The sequence below is a fragment of the Aulonocara sp. 'chitande type north' Nkhata Bay genome, linkage group LG4 (genome assembly GCF_057382095.1).
Source record: "Aulonocara sp. 'chitande type north' Nkhata Bay isolate Kocher_YH1m ecotype deep benthic linkage group LG4, A_spYH_male_GT1.1, whole genome shotgun sequence".
Taxonomy (NCBI): Eukaryota; Metazoa; Chordata; class Actinopteri; order Cichliformes; family Cichlidae; genus Aulonocara; species Aulonocara sp. 'chitande type north' Nkhata Bay.
Window position 1 is genome coordinate 38103455 of NC_141347.1, and position 24379 is coordinate 38127833.

The window sequence follows — 24379 nt, forward strand, 5'->3', positions numbered from 1 at the left end:
GACACCAGCCTCATAACCGCTGTCAACAACATAAAAAGGAAGCAGTTTTATCAGATTTATGTGCTTCTTCCACTTATCCGGGGACGGGTCGCCTAAACAGAGAAGTCCAGACCTCCCTCTCCCCAGTCACCTTGTCGTTCCCAGGGTTAGAAAGATATCGTGTCTCCAGCGTGTCCTGGGTCTTCCCCGGGGACTTCTCCCAGTGGGACATGCCTGGAACACCTCACCCAGGAGGCATCCTTGTCAGATGCCCAAACCACCCCAACTGGCTCCTTTCGAGCAGGCTAAGCTCCTCACCTGATCTCTAAGGGAGGCCAGCCCCCTTTCAGAGGAAGCGCATTGTATCCGCTCACTCTACACCATGAAGGACAGGTACAGCATCCAGATCACTAATCCGTCTGCCGATCTCCCCTAAGCAAGACCCAGTGATGAAACCAAACCAGAAAAACGCCATTCTGAATACTACATCAGGCGCAATGGTTAGCACTGTTGTGAGGTTCCTAGTTTGTATCCCAGCTCGAGCATGTTCTCTGGGTTCCTCTCACAGTCCAAACACCTGCTTGTCTGTTAGACCTGTGACAGACAGGAGTACAGCTGGGATAGGCTCCACCCCCCCATGCCCTTTGTCTGGATGGACAGATGATGTAAACAGTTCATGGTAGGCCAGAGTGAGGTTTTTAGGTTGACTATTATGAGATATGCACAATCGCGGCAAAATCAGTTTAAAATTTTAGCTTGGAGCCGCAGTTAGCAGCTACATGCAGCCTTTTATTGCCTCGCCCCCTATCACAGCTGGAATAGGCTCCAGCACCCCCGCAACCCTGAAAAGGATAAGCAGAAGCGAATGGATGGATGTTATGGGATGTCTTTCAATATGAAACTGGCTGCAATTAGTCCACATCAGCTCAAAACCACAAGAATCATCACCTGTACAAACCAGTGTCACGGCAAAACATGTAATAGCCTTGCCAGTCCACTGTGTGCAGTTCACACTTTGGTTCTCCAAAACTTGAAACGGACACGCCTGCAGAAGTAGCATTACCAGATAGAAAATATAGTTAAATCCATGAAGACAGTGGCAAAACAATAACCAAAAACGCACATACCGGTAGGTCCACGGTCCTTAAATGCTGGAAACGATCTAGCTGTATTTTCATGTAAATGCGTTAATGTCTATTTAAACACACACTCGTGATTAGCTTCATTTTGGCCTGAAATTAAAATCTCCCTCTGCTGCACGCATGTCCTCAGGCAAAGCATGAAACGTGATATCATGTTCCCATCTAACACCTGTTCATGTTACCTGTGGTGACTCACCTGAGCCCTAATCCAGGAAGCAGATTCATTAAAACAGAGTTTAAAAACAAACTCTGCTGGTCTCAGTTCAGCAACCAGAGTCGTAGGTTCACCCTGAGTGACAGACCGCCATCATCAGTGGAGCTCAGATACCAGGATACTGTTGTGATCGCAGAATGAATAAGTTTGATTCAAATCCGTCTATGGTCACCTTCAAGATCAGATGAAGCTGAATCCTGACCTTTGACCTAAAATCTAACAATCTGATCAGGTCATTGATGGCAACAGACTCAACATCTGTTCAAGACAGCTGAACAGCCTCGTGGCAAATGCTACGCTAATGTTTCTACTGTCATCTAATGCCAGCTTCACTCACAGAGCAGTTAAAGGTCAGAGGTCAGCCACAGTTTCACATCGATAAACCTATAGTGTGAAGAGAAATGTTTTTGGTTACAAACGTGAAGAAGAGTTCACCGATCTGAGTCATTACCTGTTACCATGGTAATATTAGCAAACTCAGTTTTAGCTGAACTTGCTTCCTATAAAAGGACTCTGGGCTCTGGCTGGCTACAGAGGAAGCAGACAGCAGTGGGCGGGGTTTAAATGTTTATTGATTATTACCATCAGGATGGAAAACAAAACAAAAGAAAAATATTAAAAACAAAACAAAAAAAACCCAGCTGTGATGACATGACAGGAAGGAAGTGTCAGGGGGCGGGGTTTCAGGGCACCAGCAGTCCGTTTCAGCCAACAGGAGGATGGGGAGAGAGGCGGAGCTAAACTGAAGGTCTGTCATTGCCTAGGAACAGTACGCCTCTGGCCAATCAAAACAGGGGAGGGACTGGCTCAAGCCAGGGTTGGGGCGGAGCCAAAGGGCATGGTTAAAGAACGTCATCACTCTCGGCCGTGTGGAGCTGCGTGTCGTCGGCGTCCGTCATGATGCTGCTGTCCTGACTGTCGTCCACCTCGGCTGCTGGAGGGAGACAGGTTAGACCTTTTTTTTTTTTTTTTTTACAAATAAACTCGGAATAAGCTGACAACAGAATTCAATAAGTAACGTTTCCAGAAGAACGTGAAAGATCAAAATGAATCTGGATAATGTGTGTGTGCTAAAATAATGAACGGTTAGAAAGACATCAGCACATTTCAAACTAGTGACTGCAGAAGCAGAAGGCTTCCGCTCCTGCTGCTCTGCTCTCACTTGGCTGCGTTCAGCCACGGTTCCCTCGTTGCTCATCAGTTCCCGGCTCACTCACACGCTCTGCTCAACATCCCATCTTGAGCCGTGCAGTAGTTACTCATCTCTTATATTTATTTATCAATCACAGCTAGCTTGGTGTGGCTTGTGTTACAGTTCATTGTCAAATGCTTCATGTCAAAATGTGTGTAAACAATCGTGTTGCTAGGCACCCGTCGGGCCGCAGCAGCAGTTTTTCATTTCTGTGGGGTGGAAATGACGTCCTCGATGTTTTCTTTCGCGTTTGATCCACACACTCCAAAATTCAGTATTTGTCAGAAAGCCCTGAAATATTTTATTTTAACAGAGATACAGAATCTTTAACCCTTGACGGACACACCGGCGTGTCCGCGTCACATGGCAACGCAGCCTCACCAAGTCTCCGTTTCCACTTGTGTTGAAAATTCAAACTGTAAACCTGACTTGGTGTTGATTGGCCGAGTAAAACCAGAGTTACGGGGAAAAACAAGATTTTCTAATGACAATACTCAGACATGGGCCCAGGTGGACAACAGGAGGAGGGATACACCTGCAGGTGTCAGGGCTGTGACCTGCCCTGCTGCCCTGTAATGGACAGGAACGACTTTTTGGCACAAATCTGTTGTGTGGCGTCCTATTGTGACAGCTTCTGTAACGGGTTTAAATACATGCGTGGCCAAGGCCCTTGCTGCGTTTTTACATCAAGTTTATTGTTTGCAAGATTTCTACACACATTTTAAATTTACGTTTGTAATTCTGGAAATGATGTTAAACACGTTTACAGTTTTCTGCTGTGAAAACATGTTTGTTCTGTGAAGTGGTGCCGAACACAGTGATTCTACAGAAGAATCAAACCCAGGACCACAGACGGTAAAACGCCATCAACTAAACATGAGTGTGGACTACTTCCTCTCTGCATATGACATCACCAAACAGTGGCAACAGTGCGTACCTTCGTCCTCAGGCAGGTATCTCTTGTCGATGGCTTCCTTGATCTGGTTGTTGGCTCCTTTAGGGTCCAGGTCCATCGCCCAGCTGAAGTTCATCAGAGCCAGGTGAGTCTGCCCCAGCTTCTTATACACCTGAGGCACAGGTGTAACAGTCATCAGAACATTTATTCATCACTCAGGAAATTACGGGCTTACAGTTGCTCCAAGGATTGCTCTGACTAGCTGCTTAATTTCTCTGCACACCTGAACAGCTTTCAGTGATGACAGCGTTTCTGATGACAAAAAGAGGTCAAAGGTCACACTTACCTTTCCAATGAGGAAGTAAACCAGCGACTCTTTAGGAACAATCTGCTTCAGCTCCTCCAATTCCTGCAGAGCCGCCTGCACGCATGCACGCACCCACACACACACACACACACACACACACACACACAGATCAGAGAGGCAGACAGCACAACAGTACAAGCGTCTAACAGCAGGGGGCGCTGTCTAAGTGGCGTGTGGCCTCCTGCTGTTGTCTGAGGTTTTCATGCTCCTTTTTTCCCTGCTCGTTTACATTGCAGTGAATGCTGCTGTCGCTCCCTTTCTGATGCCGTCAACCAATGAGAACTCAGCGTGCAGTCCACGCATCATGCATAGAAGAAGCCACATGTGACCACGATGGAGAAACATCAAAGCTCCTTTAAAATTAATCTGAGGTCAGACGCATGCGAACGTGGATGCTGCCTGCGAACGTGGATGCTGCCTGCGAACGTGGATGCTGCCTGCGAACGTGGATGCTAAACCGCAGACTGCATCTGTCTCAGCCGCACGGTCGCTGAACCGGCCCGCCTGCAGTCCAGACCTCTGGCCAGCTGACAACATCTGGAGCATCATGTAAGCAACAACAGGACGAAGCAGAGCCAGGACTGCTGAACAGCTGGAATCCTCCATCACAGGATGGAGGATTCCTCTCCAACATCACAGACTGATGTTAGAGAGGAAACACGGAGCTGTCCTACCTGCCCAGAGCATCCTTGTCAGATGCCCGAACCACCTCAGCTGGCTCCTTTTGATGTGGAGGAGCAGCGGTTCCCTCCCGGATGGCTGAACTTCTCATCCCATCTCTAAATGAGAGTCCAGCCACCCTTCAGAGGAAGCTCATTTCCACCGCTTGTATCCACGATCTCGTTCTTTCCATCATGACCTACAGCTTGTGACCATAGGTGAGGATAAGGACGTAGATACACTCAGCTCTCTGTTCACCACGACAGACCGGTATAGCGTCCGCGTCACTGCAGTACTAATCCATCTGTGGTTCTCCCGCTCCCTTCTATCAAACCCCAAGAGCCTGAGATACTTAAACTGCCCCACCTGGAGCAGGAGCTGTCCCTGAGTGGGCGCTGCACCCTTTCCTGGCTGAGGACCGTGCTGATTCTCATTCACGAGCTCATCAATTTATTAAAAGGATTCATTTTCTCAGTTTTAAGATTTGAAATGTTTTTATGTTTCTGTATGAATAACATGACTTCACACAGACAAAGGTCAAAGGTCATGCTTTATGTAATCTGATTACAGAACAGGGTTAGAACAGAAGAGTATTGATCAGGGAGTCACTGGCTCTGGGTTTTAATCCACAGAGCACTTTATGATGTCACACAGTTTCCTTCCGGTCAGCTTTCAGACCCTCAGTGTGTTTTCACACCAGCCGATTACATTCATCACAGTCAGTTCTGACAAGTATTGATTACCTTGTACTTGTCGTTGGCGAACAGGATGGAGGCTCTGTGGAACTTGCAGAGTGGGTTTTTGGGGTCGATACCGATCGCTCGGTTCAATGTTTCTAAGGCTGCATCAGACTTCTTCAGAGCATGCTGCACCTGCGTGCGCGCACACACACACACACACACACACACACACACACACACACCAGAGGGTCAGTGCTACGAGCTAACAGCTCATCTGTTGCAGTCATTGCACTTCATTAGTCTCACTGGTCAGAAACCGGTTGATGTTTATTTGTTTGTCTCCTATGCGGAGAAGCAGCAGGTGGAAGTAAGGCTCTCACGAGATGACTGCTCGCTTCATGCCCCAAACCAAAATGGAGGATGCTGTAAAGCGGCTCATGGTGTCGTGACATCCCTTTCACACAGAAATCTTGTAAACATCTAAAAAATTGGAACTGTAACGGTTCATTCTGCACGTGCTCAGGTGCGCCTCCAGTGGGCGTGTGAAAACTTACCACTCCAATGTGGCAGAGCAGCACGGAGCTCTGAGGGTTGATGCTCAGGGCTTTCTTAAAGTGGATCTCAGCCAAGTTAAACTTCTCCTGTTTGTAGTAAATCATTCCCAGACCATACCTGCGCGCGCACACACACACACACACACACAATGAAGAAGATTAAAAACGATCATTACGGGTTAAAAAAAAAAAAAAAAAAAAAAAATTGGTGTCAGTGTCTATGAGTGTGGAGCAGGAGTGCGGCCCACAGACAGCCCACTATGGTGTTCAAGAAATATCTGCGTTTTTTTTAAATGATGAAGAAAAAGCTGCTGTGACAATAAAAACACGTTGTGTTACCTCACTGAGTAAGACTGTCGTTTAACTGTAGTCGTAAGAAAAAGAAAAATATCTGCGTGTGTTTGTGGTGAGCAGCAGGTCAAAGTTCATCATGTTCAGGCCTGTGGACCTGTGCGCACACAAAAACTTTGTATACAGTTGATTTTATGTAACAGTCAACACTGAACTGTAACTTTACTCTTTTACTCTGTGTTTTCATAACTTCTAACACGAGGTTTAAGTTTGAGACCTTTTGTGCTCCACTCTGGAAAACGACGACGGTGTAGGTTCTGCTCTCAGCAGTAAAGCTGCTCACATTCTCACTGGTTTATTCCCACATGTCTCTCTGCGTACCTTGTCTGTACCACTACACTTGCTGTCTCAGCATCTGCTTGTTTCTAAAGAGGCTACACCTATCAGGGAGAGCAGGGCCCCGTGGTGGAACCTTTATACATGTACTGTCAGTGGGCGTGGTCAATGTGGAGGCGGTATCAGTGTACCAGGCATTGTAGTGTCTGTTGTTGACTCTTATGGCGTTCCTGAAGCAGGCGAGCGCTCGGTCCAGCTCCTCTGTCAGAACGAACTCGTGACCCAGCAGAGTGTACGCATACGCGAAGCCCGGGTCCACCTGAGACGGGTACAGAGAGGGAGGGGCATCAGCTGACTCAGAACACAAAACCATTTCTGTACAGGTGAGGTGGCCCCAGCTGACCAGAGACCTTCTTCCCAGAATCAGTGCTTGTAACCGTGGCATACCTGGATGGCTCTCTGGAAGAACTTGATGGCGATGTCGTGCTCTCTCTGCAGGCTGAAACAGTTTCCTGCTACACACCAGGCCTGTAGACACACAGTACATGTGTCTCAGTGTCACACAATCAGTGGGTTTCTGACCTGGACAGGTGAGCTCCTTACCTCGGGACAGTTCTTGTCCATGTCGGTCAGGTCTTTGGACAGCGCCGACAGGGCGACGTCTTTCTGCAGGTGCCACAGCGTGGTCGAGTAAATCTCCATCCCCTCCACTCTGTACGACTCGATCCTGCGCACCTCGCTGAACATACGCTCCGCCTACAAACACACATTGTCATGACAACGGACAAGCACCAGCAGTATCCAAATGAGGCTTCACCTGGACTGGAGGCAGTCTGCAGGTGCGCCATGAGATGACCACAAAGACACCGCCCCCTTCCTTATTTTTTCCCTCCCCATGTCTGTGACACAGATACGTTTCAGATAAAACTGAGTCCAGTGCCAGCGGTGCTAGTACAACCAATCTGAACACACCTGCGCTGTGTGCAAAGGTAACCGCCCCTGCTGTTAAATCACGATGAGACCACGTCAGCACGTCACACCACCATCTAAAGACAAAGTGAGGTGGTCTGAAAAATTGACGGAGACATTTCTACAGTCAGACGTGGTGGTGTGACGGTCTGGGGCTGCTGCAGCACCTGGACCACTCTCTGCCAGAATGTCCAGCCATCAGTTCACACCCTGAAGCTCAAGAGCACTTGGGCAGCAGGATGGTGATCTGAAACACACCAGCAACTCCACCTCTGATTGGCTCTCCAAAGAATCTGAACTCAAACAATCGGTCACTGACAGTCATCAGGTCAGGGAAGTTACTTTTGCACAGCACTGTGTATAGGTGAGTCGCAACCAATGTTCCCTCTGATGTTTCATGTGTCTGAACACACAAACTCCCTGAGCGGACACTTGGACCACAGTGAGCAACAGCAGACGTGTTACATGGTTTATTAAAATAATCAAATTACAGCATTTACATTTATATTAGACTACTTTTAATTAACTGCTTTAGCCCACTTACAATGAAAATTAAAAAAAAACAAATCTTGTTCATGACCTGTAGCATGTTAACACTATTGGAAGTAAAAAATAACTCCAATTTTGAAAACACAACTTTCCTTTTCTTTTTTTTTTTTTTAATAAAGCTCTGACTTGTATTGTGAGTCTGTGGTCTGGGAGAGAGTCTGTAACTCTGTCTGCAAAATACAGTAAATAATGACCAATGTTGGGCAATTAATTATGTAGTTACTTCTTCAAAAAAGTAACTGAGTTATACAAACAACGAAGTTTTTTGCAGCTGTTTACCTGAAAATACAGCCAAGGCGTTTTTTCAACAAACATTTCAAACTATTTACAGAACAATCAGCTGTTCTGCATCAAATCTGATGCCACACAAATTATTTGTGCCGCTCCAAAAATAATTTCTGTCCACTATGAGATGAAGGAGAACAACAGCCTGATACCTGCAGGCCTGTGTGCGTTACCTGTGTGTACTCGGCCAGCTCGAAGTAGCCCTTGCCGATGTGCGTGAGGACCCAGCCGGTGTTGTAGTGCTGGGGGGGCAGCGAGGTCAGGATGTTTATGGCTTCTCTACAATTGTACGAGCACAGCGCCAGGTAGCCCCGTCCCAGTTCCCGTAGCAACGCCATTATGCTGTCTGAAAACATAACAGGTGCGTCACATAAACTGTACTTACTGCATTGATTACAGCAGCCCTGGAGGAGGCGGAGCCTGGAGGCGTACCTGCGGCGGCCCTCTGGTACTGTGGGATCTTTGTCTCAGGTAGACTCAGGCTGGGATCCAGTCTCAGGATGTCCAGGCTCTCGTTCAGGTTGGTGCTGTTGGACGTCTTCGCCGATTTACACTTCGTCTTCCTGTTCGGGATCTTTGTCGGGAACTTCATCTTCAGCTTCTTACTGTTCTCCTGCAGAGAGGAGAAGGACAGTCAGGAGGAAGGCTGGAGGCACCAAACAGGTGCTACTACAGCATGTAGTGGTTAGATTTAACTTACTACTACAGTGAGTACTACAGTGAGTACCTTGGCAGTAGAGCTGGCGCTTGTAAACAATCTGGAGCTTCTTCTGGGCTGAACATTTGGCGGCCCCGACATGCTGGGACTGAGGACCTGAGGAGAGCCACTGAGACACAGACAGGTGATCAGAGGTGGACACACTGGTACCTGCAAGTCCATCAGAGGTGGTAAAGTGAAATTACGAGTCATCATATACAATTTTCAGCTTCTCATCTTCCTCCTGAAGATCACCTAAAGAAGATCAAAGCAGCTGAAGGGCCGACACGTTTGGATCATCAGGCAGTCGGAACTGATCCCTGCTGTGCAGCAGGTCCTGTGATTGGCTGCCATAGTTACCTGCTGTGAGGTGCAGAGGTCTGCGATTGGTTGAAGGGGATGGGGAGAACGTCTCTGCTGTTACCGCTCTGACTGAAGACAGACTTGGACTGACTGATCCTGGAAACAGCCTGAGACGGAGAGACAGGTACAGGTGAGCAGAGGAAGAGGGGTGGATATCATCCTACGGCTAGGGACTGTTTGTGTTTCTCAAAGGGAATGATGTAACTTCCTGTGAGGTGAACAGGAAGTGTTTAACCTGTACTAGCCTTGTTGTGAACATTACTGGGGTCAAGAAGAAAAACTGAAACATGTCATTGTTGTCATTTATTTCAGAACCACTGAGTTAGGATTAAGGTCAAAGGTGTTGACAGGAAGTCCCTTATTTTGAAATGCAGTGTTAAGTGCGAGCCATTTGATGATGTTATGAAGGTTACGTGTGAAGTATGACAGTAATGTGCTTCTTGTTTGTCACATCTCTGTTATTATTCAAAGCTTCGACATAGCTGACTGGTGACCAGCAGGGGGCGACTCCTGTCTGTTACATGAGCAAACATCTTCCTGATTGGCTCTTTTCAGCTCCAGAACTCAAAGGTGAAATCACAGACACTCCTGTCTGTTTGTGTGTGTCTGTGCTGTTACCTTCTTGCTGGGGGCTGTAGTTTGTGTTTCCATAGTGGATGAATAGTTCTGTAGATATGTGGGGTCTCCTGGGCTGGGATCCAAGGGCAGGATGCCAAAGCTACACATACACACACACACACAGTTTGTAAACACACTTCCAGCTGCAAAGGTAAGACTCCAACTCACCTGTGCAGGTGTTGTACTCACCTTGGCGTTAGTGGGCTGAGGGCTGCAGGACCTCCAAGTAAACTCCGCCCACTCTTGGGCTTGTTCTGTTTAGCTAAAAGTGAGCCAGCTGACGCCATAGAAACCGTGTTCCCCAATAAGGAGCCGGTGTCTGGAGAGATGAGGGAGGAGTCGATGTAGGAGACGGACAAATCAGACGCCAGCTTTCCGTTTGACGATTCCAGATTCAGACGATTCAACTCCTAAAAAACAAAAACGCTGTCAGCTGCTCATGGGTCAAAGCTCAAACAGCCGCACTGCAGGTGCATTTGTGTTGCTCACCAGCGTGTCCTGTGGCGTCTCCATGAGGGCGGTGTCTAATCTATGGGAGGAGTTCTGGGCAGGGCTTACAGATGGTGGAGGTGGGGCAATGGAGCAGTTCTGTAGCGAGGACAACCTGAACACCTGATCTGGGTCTGGTTTCTCTCCTAAAACACAAAGCATCAAGTGTAATTGAAGTCACGTGGAGCCTGACAGTGCTCATGACTCCACAGGAGGATGTGTGCGTTACCTAGGTGACAGAGGTTCTGGAAAGGCGACCAGAGGAACGGGTTGAGAGTTAGACTCCTCTGAAAACACTCGGCACCTTTGGCAACACGATCTGTCTTACTGCTCACAGAGAGAGAGAGAGAGAGACAGGTGAGTCAGCAGAGCATCCTCACCTGTGGAGCGCAGGTGAGTTTGGTTCTTACCAGTAAATGTGCCCCAGTAAAGATAGCGTGAAAGAGGCGGAGTCTCCAAACTCTGTGATGATGTCATCCTGACTCTTCTGTTTGTTCAGCACACCACCAATCAGAACCTGCTCTCCTTCCGCCAGCCTGAGAGACAAAGAGGCGGGGTCAGAGAGGCGGGGTCCGAATGGACTCTATTTCCTGAAGTTTATCATTTCTGACTACTTTTACATTTACCTCTGTGTGTGTGTGTGTGTGTGTGTGTGTGTGTGTGTGTGTGTGTGTGGCCATGTGTTCTTACTTGCTGAGCTCCACGCAGCACTTTGCCAGCAGGAATCGAACCTGTGGCGTGGAGCAACTGTGAGCCTTCAGCAGCCGGTAGGCTTTGTAGGGCTTCCCCGAGCGATAATAACATGTGGCCAACAGATAAAGCGCCTCCTCTGACCTCACTGACACACACAGGTGAGACACACGGGTGAAAAACAGGTACTGACAGGAGTGTATGTGGACACACAGACAGGTGTTACCTTCAGCGTAGAGCCTCTCTGCGAGGAAAACAGCGTCCAGGTAGGCGTAGTGGTTCAGAGCCTGCCACACTGCAGCCTGACAGAGACAGATAAGTGAGGCGCAGCTGGGAGGGGCAAGTCATCTTACAACAGGTCACATGATAAACTGTCGGGGTCCACAGCAATGCGCTGGCCTCAGGTGTGCCCGACATTCATTTGACTCTTTATGAGCTCATTGGTACCAGAGGCACTGAATCGAAGAGTCACGTCATCACTGCCACGGTGGATCACGGAGCTCGCTGAAGTTAGCTTCCTGAAGTTAGCCACGTATGCTAGATGAGCATACCACATAACATTAACTTGTCGGCCACGCTGGACATGTAATAATCCTGAAACAGTGAAAAACCTGCTAAACATGTAGATGTAGCTAGGGCTGGGTGATATGGCTTAAAATCCATATCGCGGTATAATTTGAAGCATATGCGGTAACAATACATGTTGCATATATTCTTTTCTTCTGTATAACGTATTTTACACACTATAAGGCACAATTAAAATCCTTTCTCAAAAATTGACAGTGCGCCTTTTCTATGAATTCTGGCTGTGCTTACTGACCTTGAACCGAATTTATGTGGTACACGGCGCTTTAAAATCTGTCAAAAATGTTTCAGTCCAACTTTGGTAAGCTACGAAGCCGCACGGCTTGAGGGATTGTCGGAGCATTACGGCTGCCGTAGTCAGGTCCCAAAGTCACACAAATACTGCGGCATCACTGAGAGTTAAAAACTGTCTAAATTCTTCCATCTTTAATAAAATGATCAGCGTTGCTGCTTTACCAGGTGTAACAATTAAGTTCAACATCCAGGCATCCATGAAAACAGAATTTATTACATTTAACGGAGTTAGAAGTTAGCTCGCTAGTTTCCACCTAAGCATGATATAGCATGTTCTGACTGAGAGATTAATAAAAAAAAATTCAAACGTACAGCTCTGCTGTCACTTCCAACATAAAGTAAGACAGAAAATTAAACAGCAGTGATGTTTGTAGGTTTACTGAAGTTGGGCTAGCTGGTATATAATGATGTGCTACGTGATCGCTAGCAAAACAGTTAGGTTAGCATAACATAAACAGAGTGAAGCTGGAGGATGAACGCTAACTTTTTTCCATTCGATAAAATTTAGCGTGAGGGTTCCTGCTGGTCAGGAACAAATGCAATCGCATGGCAGGATGCTGTAAACGGACCAGAACAACTGAGATAATCCATCCACAATACGAGGTTAGTCATTAATATACTGCAACAACATGGGAACAGAGCAGCTGCAGAGAATTCGGCATTAATGAATCAATGGTATGGAGCAGATGATGTTGTTTGCAGACGCTGCAATGCTTTCGACCAAAACAGGCGCAGCTCGATGACACCATCAACATACGCTATCGCGTATATAGTCAAACTCTCTACCGTTGGCCAAATTTATATGGTTTCTACCGTATACGTTTATACCGCCCACGCCTAGATGTAGCTAAAGTAAATAAACAAGTGTAAATAGGCTGTCGCAACAAGCATCTTGCTCACTATGTGGAGCAAGACTTTGTTCAGTGATGCTGTGGAGTGTATCCCTGCCCGACTTCATGTCACACAATTTTCACCACGTTACCGACAAACCCTCAAATGACAGTGGACGAGATATGAATTTTCATGCTTATCAGTCTTTTGTGTCACGATAACAAACCTCAGTTACCGGGTCAAGTGTCCACGCTCATTGCTCAGGTACTTATTTACCTGATTGTATGTTTTTATTTCAAGAAGTTAACTAGGGTTGGAAAAAAAAAAAGATTTCCTGATTCAAATCGATTTTAACTTGAATAACGCACTATCGAAGAATTAAATCCTGACATCGATTTTTAAATATAAATGTGTTTGAAACTCCAGAATCAGCTTAAAGCTCACAAAAGAAAGACCAGGTCAACGATTCCACTAAAACGTGGAAACACGTTCACCTGACGGCACGGACACGGCGCTGAAAGCCGACGCCTCACAGGTTTCGTCTACGACCAAGATAGCCTCCCGTGTCCCCCAGCTCTGTGGAGTGTTTTATACAGGCCTGTATCAGGGTCAAATTCAAGCACCTTTTAAGGTTCATTTTCAAGGACATTACCAAAAAAAAAAATAGATGTTTCACGTCACATCACCTCAGTAAGACCATGTGAAATTTAAAGCAAAACACCCTCGGCTTAAACACCTTTGTTAAAAAGCAACTCAAAACACACATTTAGCTTAAAATTAAGATGTGGAAATACGAACAAATTAACTTGTTAGAGATATTCATCTCCTGTTGGAAACAACAACCCAACAAAACAAGAGACCTGTACCAAACACCACAAAATAACACACAGTCAGGCCAGATGAAAAAGTCTTCTCAACAAATACTGATGCTTCTTTACTGTGTGACACTCAACATAAAACTGTAAGATGTTTAACTACACTGCTGTGTGTATTATTGTTGAAGTCCTAAATGATCACCTTGAAAGTGTTTGTGCTAATAACATCATGTATAGTAAACAGGCAGGGAGAAAAGCTCTGACTGGGAGGGGCTGTGGACACATGACTCACTCAGTTCATTCGACATAGGAGACTTTAAGAATGCACGAGCATCGAAAACCTGTTCATTTAATCTATCATCTGTAATATTAATATGTACAGCCATCATGTATCATCTCCCTTAAATAAGCAGGCAGCCTTAAAGTATGAAACATATGTGTCTCCTGATAGTGCCCAAAGGCCTCAGTGTGAGCTTGTTTCATGTGTAGGTGCTCACAATAAACACGTTTTGAATGAAGGCCGGGGAACTTCGGGAGCACAAAAACGTGTCAACTCTGTGCACGTATGAATCGTATTACCATTGTTTCCCCCTGAGGTGTTGCCAAAGACACAGAGTTACATAAATCACCATAACTAACTGCGTAGCGCTGCTGTATTGCATCACACTCAGTGCACTTCAATCATTTGTCCAGTGAGTTTAATAGTTAGCAAAAAAATAATAATAACTTTAAAAATTAGCATGCGTAATGTAATACTCAAACACTCATTAAAACGGCAACCTGGAGTAATGTTAGTGCACCCACCCATGTTGGGGGGGGGGGGGGGGCAAACTGACATGCAGAGGTGCAAGCAGCCCCAGGCGGACAAACTTGCGACTGATTTTATGTCTCTATGTGATAAGAAAAGTATTCAGACAGTTATTTGTGCTGAATGAAAAACAGTTTGCAGCTGTTTTAAGCACCACAACCGAAATCTTTAAACCTTGAAAAGACATTAAAGTCCACGAATTTTCAAGGGTTTCAAGCACCTGCATGAACCCTGTTCGTAAACTGTTGATGAGTCTGCACATTCAGTGAGAAACTGAGATTACCCATAATGCATCACTGAACGACACAGGAAATCTTTTCTGCCTGTGGATATAACTGAACTCCCTCCACCTAACACACAGCTCACAGTGCAGCAGCAACAGCCTTTTGCAGTAAAATAACAAAGTTTCCAGGTTAGAGTAAAATCTTGATCGTGTATATTTCACCTCTGTAATATTTATAACTGAGCTATTTCTTATATTTTGTAAACTTTATAAAATATTGTCATTTGTCTGTTACTGTTATTGTCCTGAAGCGACTGTAAACTAGGGTTGGGCGATTGGAAGAATCTATCGATTATCAGCCTATTGCCCATCGTTTTGATTTATTTGCCCATGAGTAAGTTTGCCAATAATGATGGCGCTAATAGATCCTATCAACAGAAAAAACAGCCCCCTCCTCAGAGAGCGCCAAATCCTTGTTGACAGAGCTGCAGAAGCTGCTGATAGCCTAGCATTCTCAGCCGGATGGTGAACACGCACATGCTCATGCCAGTTAGTCTTTGTCTTTTATCCTGTCTTCCTTCTCTCACCCCAACCAGTCTCTGTATCTATGAAGCGCCTTGAGGCAACTTTTGTTGTGATTTGGCGCTATATAAATAAAATTGAATTGAATTGAAAGTAGAGCTGGGCGATATAAGATTTTTTCATATCACGATATGTTTTTTTCATTTCAGGCGATAACGATATCTATCACGATATATTCAAATTCAAATTCAAATTCAAATTTTATTTGTCACACACACACACAACCATACACAGTATGACATGGGGGTGAAATGCTTGTAGCTGTACAATGCCCGACCATTAAATGACAGAAGAAAAGTTCTACAATATTTACAATTTACTACAAAAATTTACAAATTAACTTAGGAATTTACAGTAAAGAATGTGCAAATAGCAGAAGACATTATAAAGATAAGGATTATAAATTATAGGAATTATAGGATTATAGGAAATGTGTGGTGGTGCGTGTGGTGACGTGTGTGAGAGTCCAGTCTTATAGTGACGTGTTTGGGAGAGTCCAGTCCTACACCTGGTTCAGGGCCCGAATAGCCTGGGGGAAGAAGCTCCTCTTCATTCTCTCTGTTTTGGCCTTAAGGGAGCGGAAGCGCTTCCCAGACCTCAACAGTGAGAAGAGTCCATTGTTGGGATGGGAGAGGTCCATCATAATCTTCCTAGCTTTGGACTTGCACCGCTTGGTGTAGATGGACAGCAGGTCAGGGAGCTCTGATTGAATGATGCGTTCTGCCGAGCGCACCACCCTTTGCAGATCTCGTCTGTCCTGCTTGGTGCTGTTCCCAAACCAGGTGCAGATGTTTGACGTCAGGACGCTCTCGATGGTGCAGGAGTAGAAGTTCTTGAGCACCTTCAGTGGCAGATGGAAGTCTCTAAGTCTTCTGAGGAAGAAGAGACGCTGACGGGCTTTCTTAACCAGGGTGTTGATGTGACAGGACCATGACAGGTCCTGAGTGATGTGGACACCCAGGTATCGGAAACTGTCCACTCTCTCCACTGGCGTGCCACTGATGATGAGGGGTTTGTAATTCCTCGCCTGCTTTGTAGTGAAGTCCACGATCAGCTCCTTAGTCTTGCTGATGTTTAGGAGGAGGTTATTCTCCTGGCACCAGGTCTCCAGGTTCCTAATCTCCTCCAGGTAGGCCGTCTCGATGTTGTCGGAGATCAGGCCCACAACAGCAGTGTCGTCAGCAAACTTGACAATGGAGGTGGTGTCGGATGTGGCTACACAGTCATAAGTGTACAGTGAGTACAGCAGGGGGCTTAAAACACAGCCCTGAGGCACTCCAGTGCTGAGTGAGATGGAGGGGGAGACTTGTTTCCCACCCTCACTGATTGGGGTCTGTCTGTGAGGAAGTTGAGGATCCACTGACACAGTGATGAGCTGAGTCCTAGATCCGTCAACTTGGTGAAAAGCTTAGAGGGAATTATTGTGTTGAATGCTGAACTGTAGTCCACGAACAGCATCCTAACATAATTCCCTCTGCCAGTGTCCAGGTGACTCAGGGATGTGTGGAGCAGGTGAGATATGGCATCGTCTGTGGAACGATTAGTCCGGTAAGCAAACTGAAGTGAGTCGATGGTGGGAGGAAGTGAAGAAGTGATGTGATCTCTCATCAGTCTTTCAAAACACTTCATCACAATTGAAGTCAGTGCTACTGGACGGTAGTCATTGTGGCAAGCGGGCTGTTGTTTCTTTGGAACAGGGACAATAATGGACCGTTTGAAGCACGTGGGAACCACAGCTTGGGCCAGGGAGAGGTTGAAGATCTCCGTGAACACCGGCGCTAGTTGATCAGCGCAGGCTCTAAGGACCCGGCCAGGGATTGCATCTGGTCCTGCTGCCTTCCTGGTGTTCACCCTCCTGAAGGTGTTCCTCACGGCATGCTCTGTGATGACGAATGCATTTTCTTCACCGGTGCACTCCGAGCGCGCGCAGCCGTTTGTTGTTTTAATTGCTGCGGCGTCGAAGCGAGCATAAAACGTGTTCAGCTCATCAGCCAGTGAAGCATCGGCATTCATCATTGAAGAAGCTGGTCGTTTATAGTCCGTTATAGTCCGCAGTCCTTTCCACAGGCTCCTAGAGTCGCACTGTCGTAGCTGTGACTCTAGTTTTTCCCCGTAGCTCCGCTTTGCCTTTCGGACCGCGCTGCGCACGTTGTAGGACGCAGCCTTGTATAGGTCCATATTACCGGAGACAAGCCCTTCATTGTAGGCAGCGGTGCGTGATCTCAGAGCGTCGCGGATGTTTTTATCCACCCACGGCTTCTGGTTGGGAAACGTTCGGATGATAGTTCTTTCTGCTGTGTCGTCCGCTAGTTTCCCGATAAATCCCACAACCGCTTCCGTAAACATGTTGATGTCATCAGAGCTGCGCCGAAACATGTCACAGTCTGCGTCATCCAGTGCGTCCTGCAGCGCGGCCACCGATTGGTCCGTCCAGCGAGCGACCTCCCTCCTGATTGGTGGTTGCTGCTTTAGCCTTTGTTTGTAAGCAGGTATGAGGAAGATGGCGGAATGGTCCGATTTTCCAAATGCCGGCAGGGGTTGAGCCTTGTAACAGTTCTTGAACGGGGTGTAGCAGTGGTCTAATGTCCTCGTGCCCCGGGTGGGGCAGTTGATGTGCTGGTGAAGGTTGTGAAATGTCCGTTTGAGATTCACTCTGTTAAAATCTCCCATAACAATGAGTGCGGCATCTCGGTGAAGTGTTTGTTGATGTGTGAGAGCCTCATGTAGCTCACATAAGGCAGTGTCCGAGTCCGCGTGAGGCGGAATGTAAACAGTTCAGGCAATGACCGCAGTGAATTCCCGAGGGAGATAGAAAGGGCGACACTTAACGATCAAAAGCTCCAGATTGGGCGAGCAAGAGCGTGTGAGTGGGGAGATGTTTGTGCTGTCGCACCATCTGTTGTTCACCATCAAACACACTCCACCACCTCTTTTCTTCCCCGACTCAATTGTCCTGTCCATGCGGTAAACCGAAAAGAACCCCGTCGGCTGCACGGCATGGTCTGGTATCGCTGGGTTCAGCCAAATAACTATATTTGTAAGATTTAAATGTGCCGTTGCTCACAAGTAATTTCCCATAATAAGTTCAACAGGGTAGATGTACTTAAGGAACATGAGACTTTTTCAGATAAATAAAGGCAAATATTGCAAACTACACAAAAGGCAGCCGCTAAAGCGTTTAAGTTTCAAAATAGAACAAATGAAACAGACTAAATTGTCAATTCCACTTAGAACCAAAATATTAATTCTAAAAATAAATCTTAGTTTGTTTTACAGAAGAACAGACAAAACTGACTAACTTTTGTCAATATCAAATAAACTGAGAACTAAAAGGAAATTCTCAATCTCTCCTTGTTGTATAGCTTAGCTTTTCAAACAGTTTTAACAGTTACTTTAGTCTGACAAAACCCGAATGACGAATTAGCGCTTCCAGTCAGAGACTGAGGCTACGTCCACACGTACACGGGTATTTTTGAAAACGGAGATTTTCTGTTTTCATTTTAAAAAAATAATCCCGTCCACACATAAAGGCAGAAATGAAGGAAAACGCTGCTATGAACATGCCAAAGCAGCAGGTGGAGCTAGATTCCTAACCGTGCAGAAATGTTGGCCAATCAGAAGTCTAGAAGCCTCGGTGGGAAAAAGTAAACAAAGCTGGGGCATAGAAGCAGAACCGAGCCGTATGTGTGGAGGGACAGTAACTGTGTGTATATGTAAGCATTTAAACACTGCAGAGAGTAGAATTAACAGTAACAGTATTGTAGAAATTCATTTCACCGAAACAATAACGTGGCGCACAGTGTGACGTCAAAAAATGCGCACACCTTTGACGTTGCGTTTTCTCCGTTTTTCTAGTCCACACGTAAATGCAAAAACGGAGTTTTAGAAAATATCCACCCTGGCCGGAGTTTTTAAAAATCTTCGTTTTCAGTGACCAAAAACGCCGTTTACGTGTGGACTAAAGGTGCAAACGCATAGAAAAATCTGCGTTTTCAAGAATGCCCGGGTACGTGTGGACGTAGCGCATGCACCAGTTTATTGTATTTCCAGACTTGCTTTCGGCACATTTACAGTGCACGCTACTCTGTTTTTTGTCAGACTTGAAATAGCCGAAATACCTTCACACTACGGAACTTCTATGGCTCTTCCGTTCGACAATCTCTCCGGCGTTGGAACCATCATCTGTTTTCTCTTCGGTAACGCTCGGTTGATTTTTCTAGTCTGCACACTCATTTCCTCCATTACCCGGGCGGTACGGTGGCTGGCTGCTTCCCAAACAAATACACATGTGGCTTGGCACTTGTGCTGTACGTAACAAGTCACGTGACATGACGCTGCGGCTGTGATTGGTTCGGCTCTGCGCTACTTAATTTGGATTGGCTGTTCTTTTTTTTTTTCTTCAAAGAGGAGAAGAGCGGCGAGGTCTATTGCGATAGTTTAATTTTTCTATCGAGAAAAAGTTATATCGCGATACATATCGTTATCGTTCTATCGCCCAGCTCTAATTGAAAGTTAGCCGCGTTTGAGAGCTTTGCTTGCACTAGGGCTGGGCCATATTATACCGTTCACGGTAATACCGGTATAATGTTAGGCAACGATAGGAAAATGAAATATCGCGATAGAATGGGAGTAAAACACGCATGCGCAGTGCCTTTCATACGCACATGGCCGATTGTTGAGTGAAACAGATGAACCAGAATTCGTTTGTAAAAATGGTGCAACTTCAGTGATGTGGAACTGGTTTGGTGTTTGTCCGTCAGATACACGACAAAGCACATTTTTTTGCAGAACATGCAAGCAGCCGTCGTTATTGTCGTATTTGTCGGACTAAGATGCTCTTAAATCTGGGAGTAATCTGGGTCCTAAACTCCGTATGCTTCAGGTCAAACAAACACTGCAGCATCACTGAGAGTTAAAAACTGTCTAAATTCTTTCATCTTTAATACGATCAGCATTGCTGCTTAACCAGGTGTAACTATGACGTTTAACTTCCAGGCATCCATGAAAACAAAATTTATTACATTTAACGGAGTTAGGAGCTAGCAGGAAGCTAGCGGAAGTTAGCTCGCTAGTTTCGCTAGTTACCTAAGCATGATATAGCATGTTCTGACTGAGAGATTTCTGAAAAAATTCAAACGTACAGCTCTGCTATCACGTCCAACATAAATGAAGACAGGAAACTAAACAGCAGTGACGTTTGTAGGGTTACTGAAGTTGGGCTAGCTGGTATATAATGATGTGCTACGTGATCGCTAGTGACACAGCTATGTTAGCATAACATAAACAGTGAATCTGGAGGACGAACACTAACACTTTTCCACTTATAAAAGTTAACGTTAAGGTTCCTGATAATTAGAGACAAATGCAATCGCATGGCAGGATACTGTAAACGGACCAAACTTCAGTCAGGAGAACTGAGATAATCCATCCACAATACAAGGTTAGTCATTAATATACTGCAACAACATGGGAATAGAGCAGCTGCCAGAGAATTCAACATTAATGAATCAATGGTACAGAAGTGGAGGAAGCAAGAAGAATGAGTTTAATAAAGTTTGATTTATCTGACTGCTTTGTTTCGCTTAATGTGCCTTATAATCCCGTGCACCTTATGGTCCGAAAAATACGTACTGCACACTGCAGTTTAATGTTGCAAAGCACCTCTTTTTAACTTCAGTGGATATTATACATGGTTATGCTCAGGATATGTCAGACCATTTCTACTGGAAATGCCTTTTGGTTAAACTTTAAGCAAGGAATTTGCATTTGCACTGTTACATTTTTATAAAGCTTCAATGTACATAAAAACCAGCTTCTTGTTTAAGTGAAAATAAATGGAAGGTTGTCTTTTTGCGCTAGTAATGTTGTGGAGTTGTATTTTGTCTCGCATCAATTATATCGTTATCGCAAATTTTCAAATATATATCGTGATAAATATTTTTGGCCATATCGCCCTGCTCTAGCTTGCACTATACGTCTGCACAAGCAGCACACCGCTTTGGTTACATCCTTAGGTTTACGTCTTTCATCCCAAATAAGCGACATTATGACAAAGACGATTAACAACTAACCTATCAGGACCGGACTGAGCTACAATCCCTGAAATGTCTCTGTCAACGTATTCCAGGCAGTTTGTCCAAAGTTTGTTCATTCTGCGCTTCAGATGGGTTGAGAGCGTTACAAATTTTAGTCGCGTCAACACCGGATTAACGTGTTAACGCTGACAGACCAAATTTTTTGGGAAATTAGTTTGTCCATGTTTGGTCTTCACATCAGTCCGTGCATGATTACGTTGCTCCGCCCATCTTAATGACTGCGCATCCAAGAAATATGATCATCATCATCATCATGACATTTGTGACTGAGTCCCAAACCGAATCTGAGTCGGGACCTTTGAATCAGTTGTCGAAATCAGTGATGATCCCAGACCTGAGTCGACGTAGCTCAGTTGTGATTGATGACAGCGACACTGAGGTGAACTGCCGAGTACAGCGCTGCTGTAAGTTTCTCTTCTCCTCACGGCCATATATGAGACTTCTTTTAAAGTGGATCTATCTCAGTGACACTTAGGAAAATAAACTCTCGTGATGTGAGAACGTAATCAAACTGTTGATCAGAGGGAAATTAGTTTAAAGACACTACAGTCTAATGTTATCTGGCATGAGCTCGAGTCTGTCTTGCTTTGTTCACAGAAATAGGTTTCTAAACCAGCGGGGCCTGCGAAGCGCAGACCCAACAGACATCATGCTGTTGTTCAGCCATGTCTCAAACGCTCGCATGTCTGATCTGCCGACCGTAACTCAATGCGACAATGTTGAGATTAAATACATTCCTGTAGGATTTCTTATGTTAGAGCCCCAACTACAGTCCAGGAGTGAGGCTTAAGGTGAGGAGGAAGATCAGAGTTCAGAATCCAGAGCTCAAGGGCTCCAATAGGCATGACCCTCCAACTGCCCACCCTACCAAAGCCAGGTCAGGATAGGCTGAGCCACAGAGCGTGGAAGGACCACACCTGTCCTAACAGTAGGAGCCTGAGTGAGAAAAAGGAAATGATGTCAGAAAACATCAATGAAAAGTCAAGACAAGCTGAGGCTCTGAAGATGAGGACGCCGCTGAAAAGGAGGTGGGAGGAGTTAGAGTGTGGAGATTTGGGCCGTTTGAAGTTGGAAAAAGAAGCAAAGCCGCTCATTTCCATAGAGACAGCAGCGTTCTCACCACTTACGACACAACGGCACGCAGTGACATCATAAATGTATTTGCCCACTTCACTGTAACAATGCAACGACAGCAAGCAGAGCAGAAAACATCCAACTTCAGTCACCGGCCCTCGTTACCAGACACACAGCTGCATAGATGTGTCTCACATCACCTCCACATGTGGAGACACGGACGAGCTTCTGTAAGCCTACTGTTTCCACACACACGTTGGTGTATCTGTGCAGCTTCTCAGATTGATTTTGCATTAAATCTGCATTATTTAGCCAGAACTCCTGGCTCAGTTTGCTGTGAGAAACAGATCTCCTCCCACACTCAGCTATAATCAGTGTATTTCAACAGTAAACACAAAGTTATTGATCAAACGCTGGTATTGTTCATTAGAAAGCTGAACGACTACCAGCAGTACAGGTTTACCTGACTGTAAACAGTTTTTGACTCCAGGTTAAAATAAAGGCTGTGTCACCTGTACCTGCTCACAGCGAGCCATACATAATCAATAGCCAATACCGTAGTTAGATCAACACTCTGTGTGCTGCCATTGGTCAGCACTCCAAACACACACCTGAGAGCATCATGTGAGACAGGACGTGTTTATGCCAGACTGTTATCGATGGGTCAAACTCAGGAAAGTTATTGATCAATACGCTGATCGATCACTGCAGCAGTTCCGTTACTGACGTCACTTCACTTTAACTCTGCAGTCACAGTTTACCCGAGTGAGATCACAAACACACCTGTGAGGAGACATTACCCATCAGTCCGCGGCTGACATGGCAGCTAACAGCTAACGGCGGTTCATGTTACCGGGCAGTTAGCTGCCATTAGCCTGTGTTAGCTGTGAGAGTCTAACGGCCGCGGGATACCTTCATCTGTTCTCTGATCTGCGATCAGACTCTGACATTAACAGACCCCGAAGGAACGGATTTGATCGTTTTATGAACTTTAAAGCAGAGTTCCTCCTCACTGAAGCTCCATTGAGTGCTAGCAACTGCGTTAGCTGCTAACCGAGTCATGCTAACACAGAACTCCATATGAAATCCAACAGTTTCTCTCGGCACTCTCACCTGCACACATCTTAAACTCCGTGATATACTTAAGAACATCGGGTCCTGTTCTATGACAAATACTGCTCACAGTCAGTGATCCACCCACAGTTGGTTCCGGTGAAATACTGACTTTAAAGAGTGTCTGTTCGCTCTCCGCGGGTCATTTCCCCTCAGCCGGACTCAGGCCTCTTCAAATGGACCTGCTCGGATTCCGGATTTATTTTAAAATTAGACAGTGTTCGTTTTTTGGATCTGAGCCCAAAAGATGTGCGGAACAAAACGAATCATGAAATATCAAATAAACTGACCAATTTCCCCTTTAATTAGATCGGAAATACCTGGAATCTTAATCTGACAAATCTTTAAAAGGTGTCTGGCATGACATATCTCAGCTGTACCGGGTGTAAATTAACAGCTCTGCGTGACCCGAACGGGCCGTGACAGAAGGTACTAACGACCACCAATAATCGCAGAAAACTCTCTCTGTGCCGTCAGCGGGCCTCTGTAGGGCCTGCGGCCGAGGAACAGCGCTCTCACCACGGATTGCACCCGCCGCTAAGGCCGGGCGCAGAGACAGGCACAAACTTCATACATGCTCCGCTCCCCACGCGTGACAACGAGCCAAAGATGTGTTTTCATACCTGGACAGGTTCCTGCAGCACCGTCATCCCGCTCTGAGACTCCTTCTGTCCGGTCCGGGGGTCTCTTTTCTCTCCGCTCTTTCTTCACTTGAGACTCAGGAGGAGCTGCAGCCGAACATTTGAACATACCGACCGTTAGCAACCGAGTACCGCCGAAGATACCCGAGGAGGGAAAATGCCGCGACGGACATGAGCGACTGTCAAACGGAGAAAGCCGATGTATCTCCTGCGCCCTCTGGTGGTAAAACGTATTACAGCGGTGTTCAGTGTTCTGTCGCTTCCTGGTGCTCAGACTTGTTAGTAGCAACAGCAGACTGGCTGACATGAAGTCGTGAGCCATTTACAATGGCGGTTTTAAATAACTGG

General features: G+C 46.0%; 1 protein-coding gene across 3 annotated transcripts; it reads right to left on the reverse strand.

Moving 5' to 3' along the window:
- Positions 1-1889: 1889 nt before the first annotated feature.
- cdc27 (cell division cycle 27) lies at positions 1890-24204 on the reverse strand. Of its 3 annotated transcripts, none has more exons than XM_086290429.1 (20): positions 24014-24204; positions 11197-11272; positions 10971-11118; positions 10691-10816; positions 10510-10607; positions 10281-10426; positions 9981-10201; positions 9792-9891; positions 9171-9280; positions 8841-8940; positions 8546-8726; positions 8287-8459; positions 6914-7066; positions 6758-6838; positions 6502-6629; positions 5684-5801; positions 5193-5321; positions 3769-3843; positions 3465-3594; positions 1890-2269 (listed from the first exon to the last, which is right to left on the reverse strand). In XM_086290429.1, exons 1-20 carry the CDS (start codon positions 24038-24040, stop codon positions 2178-2180), a joined length of 2412 nt encoding a protein of 803 aa, XP_086146555.1. In that variant the 5' UTR covers positions 24041-24204; the 3' UTR covers positions 1890-2177. The 3 variants fall into 3 exon arrangements, with proteins under 3 accessions (XP_086146555.1, XP_086146554.1, XP_086146553.1); XM_086290428.1 differs by lacking the exon at positions 24014-24204 and adding an exon at positions 23391-23514 and having other exon boundaries at positions 1890-2266; XM_086290427.1 differs by lacking the exon at positions 24014-24204 and adding an exon at positions 23391-23513.
- Positions 24205-24379: the final 175 nt, after the last annotated feature.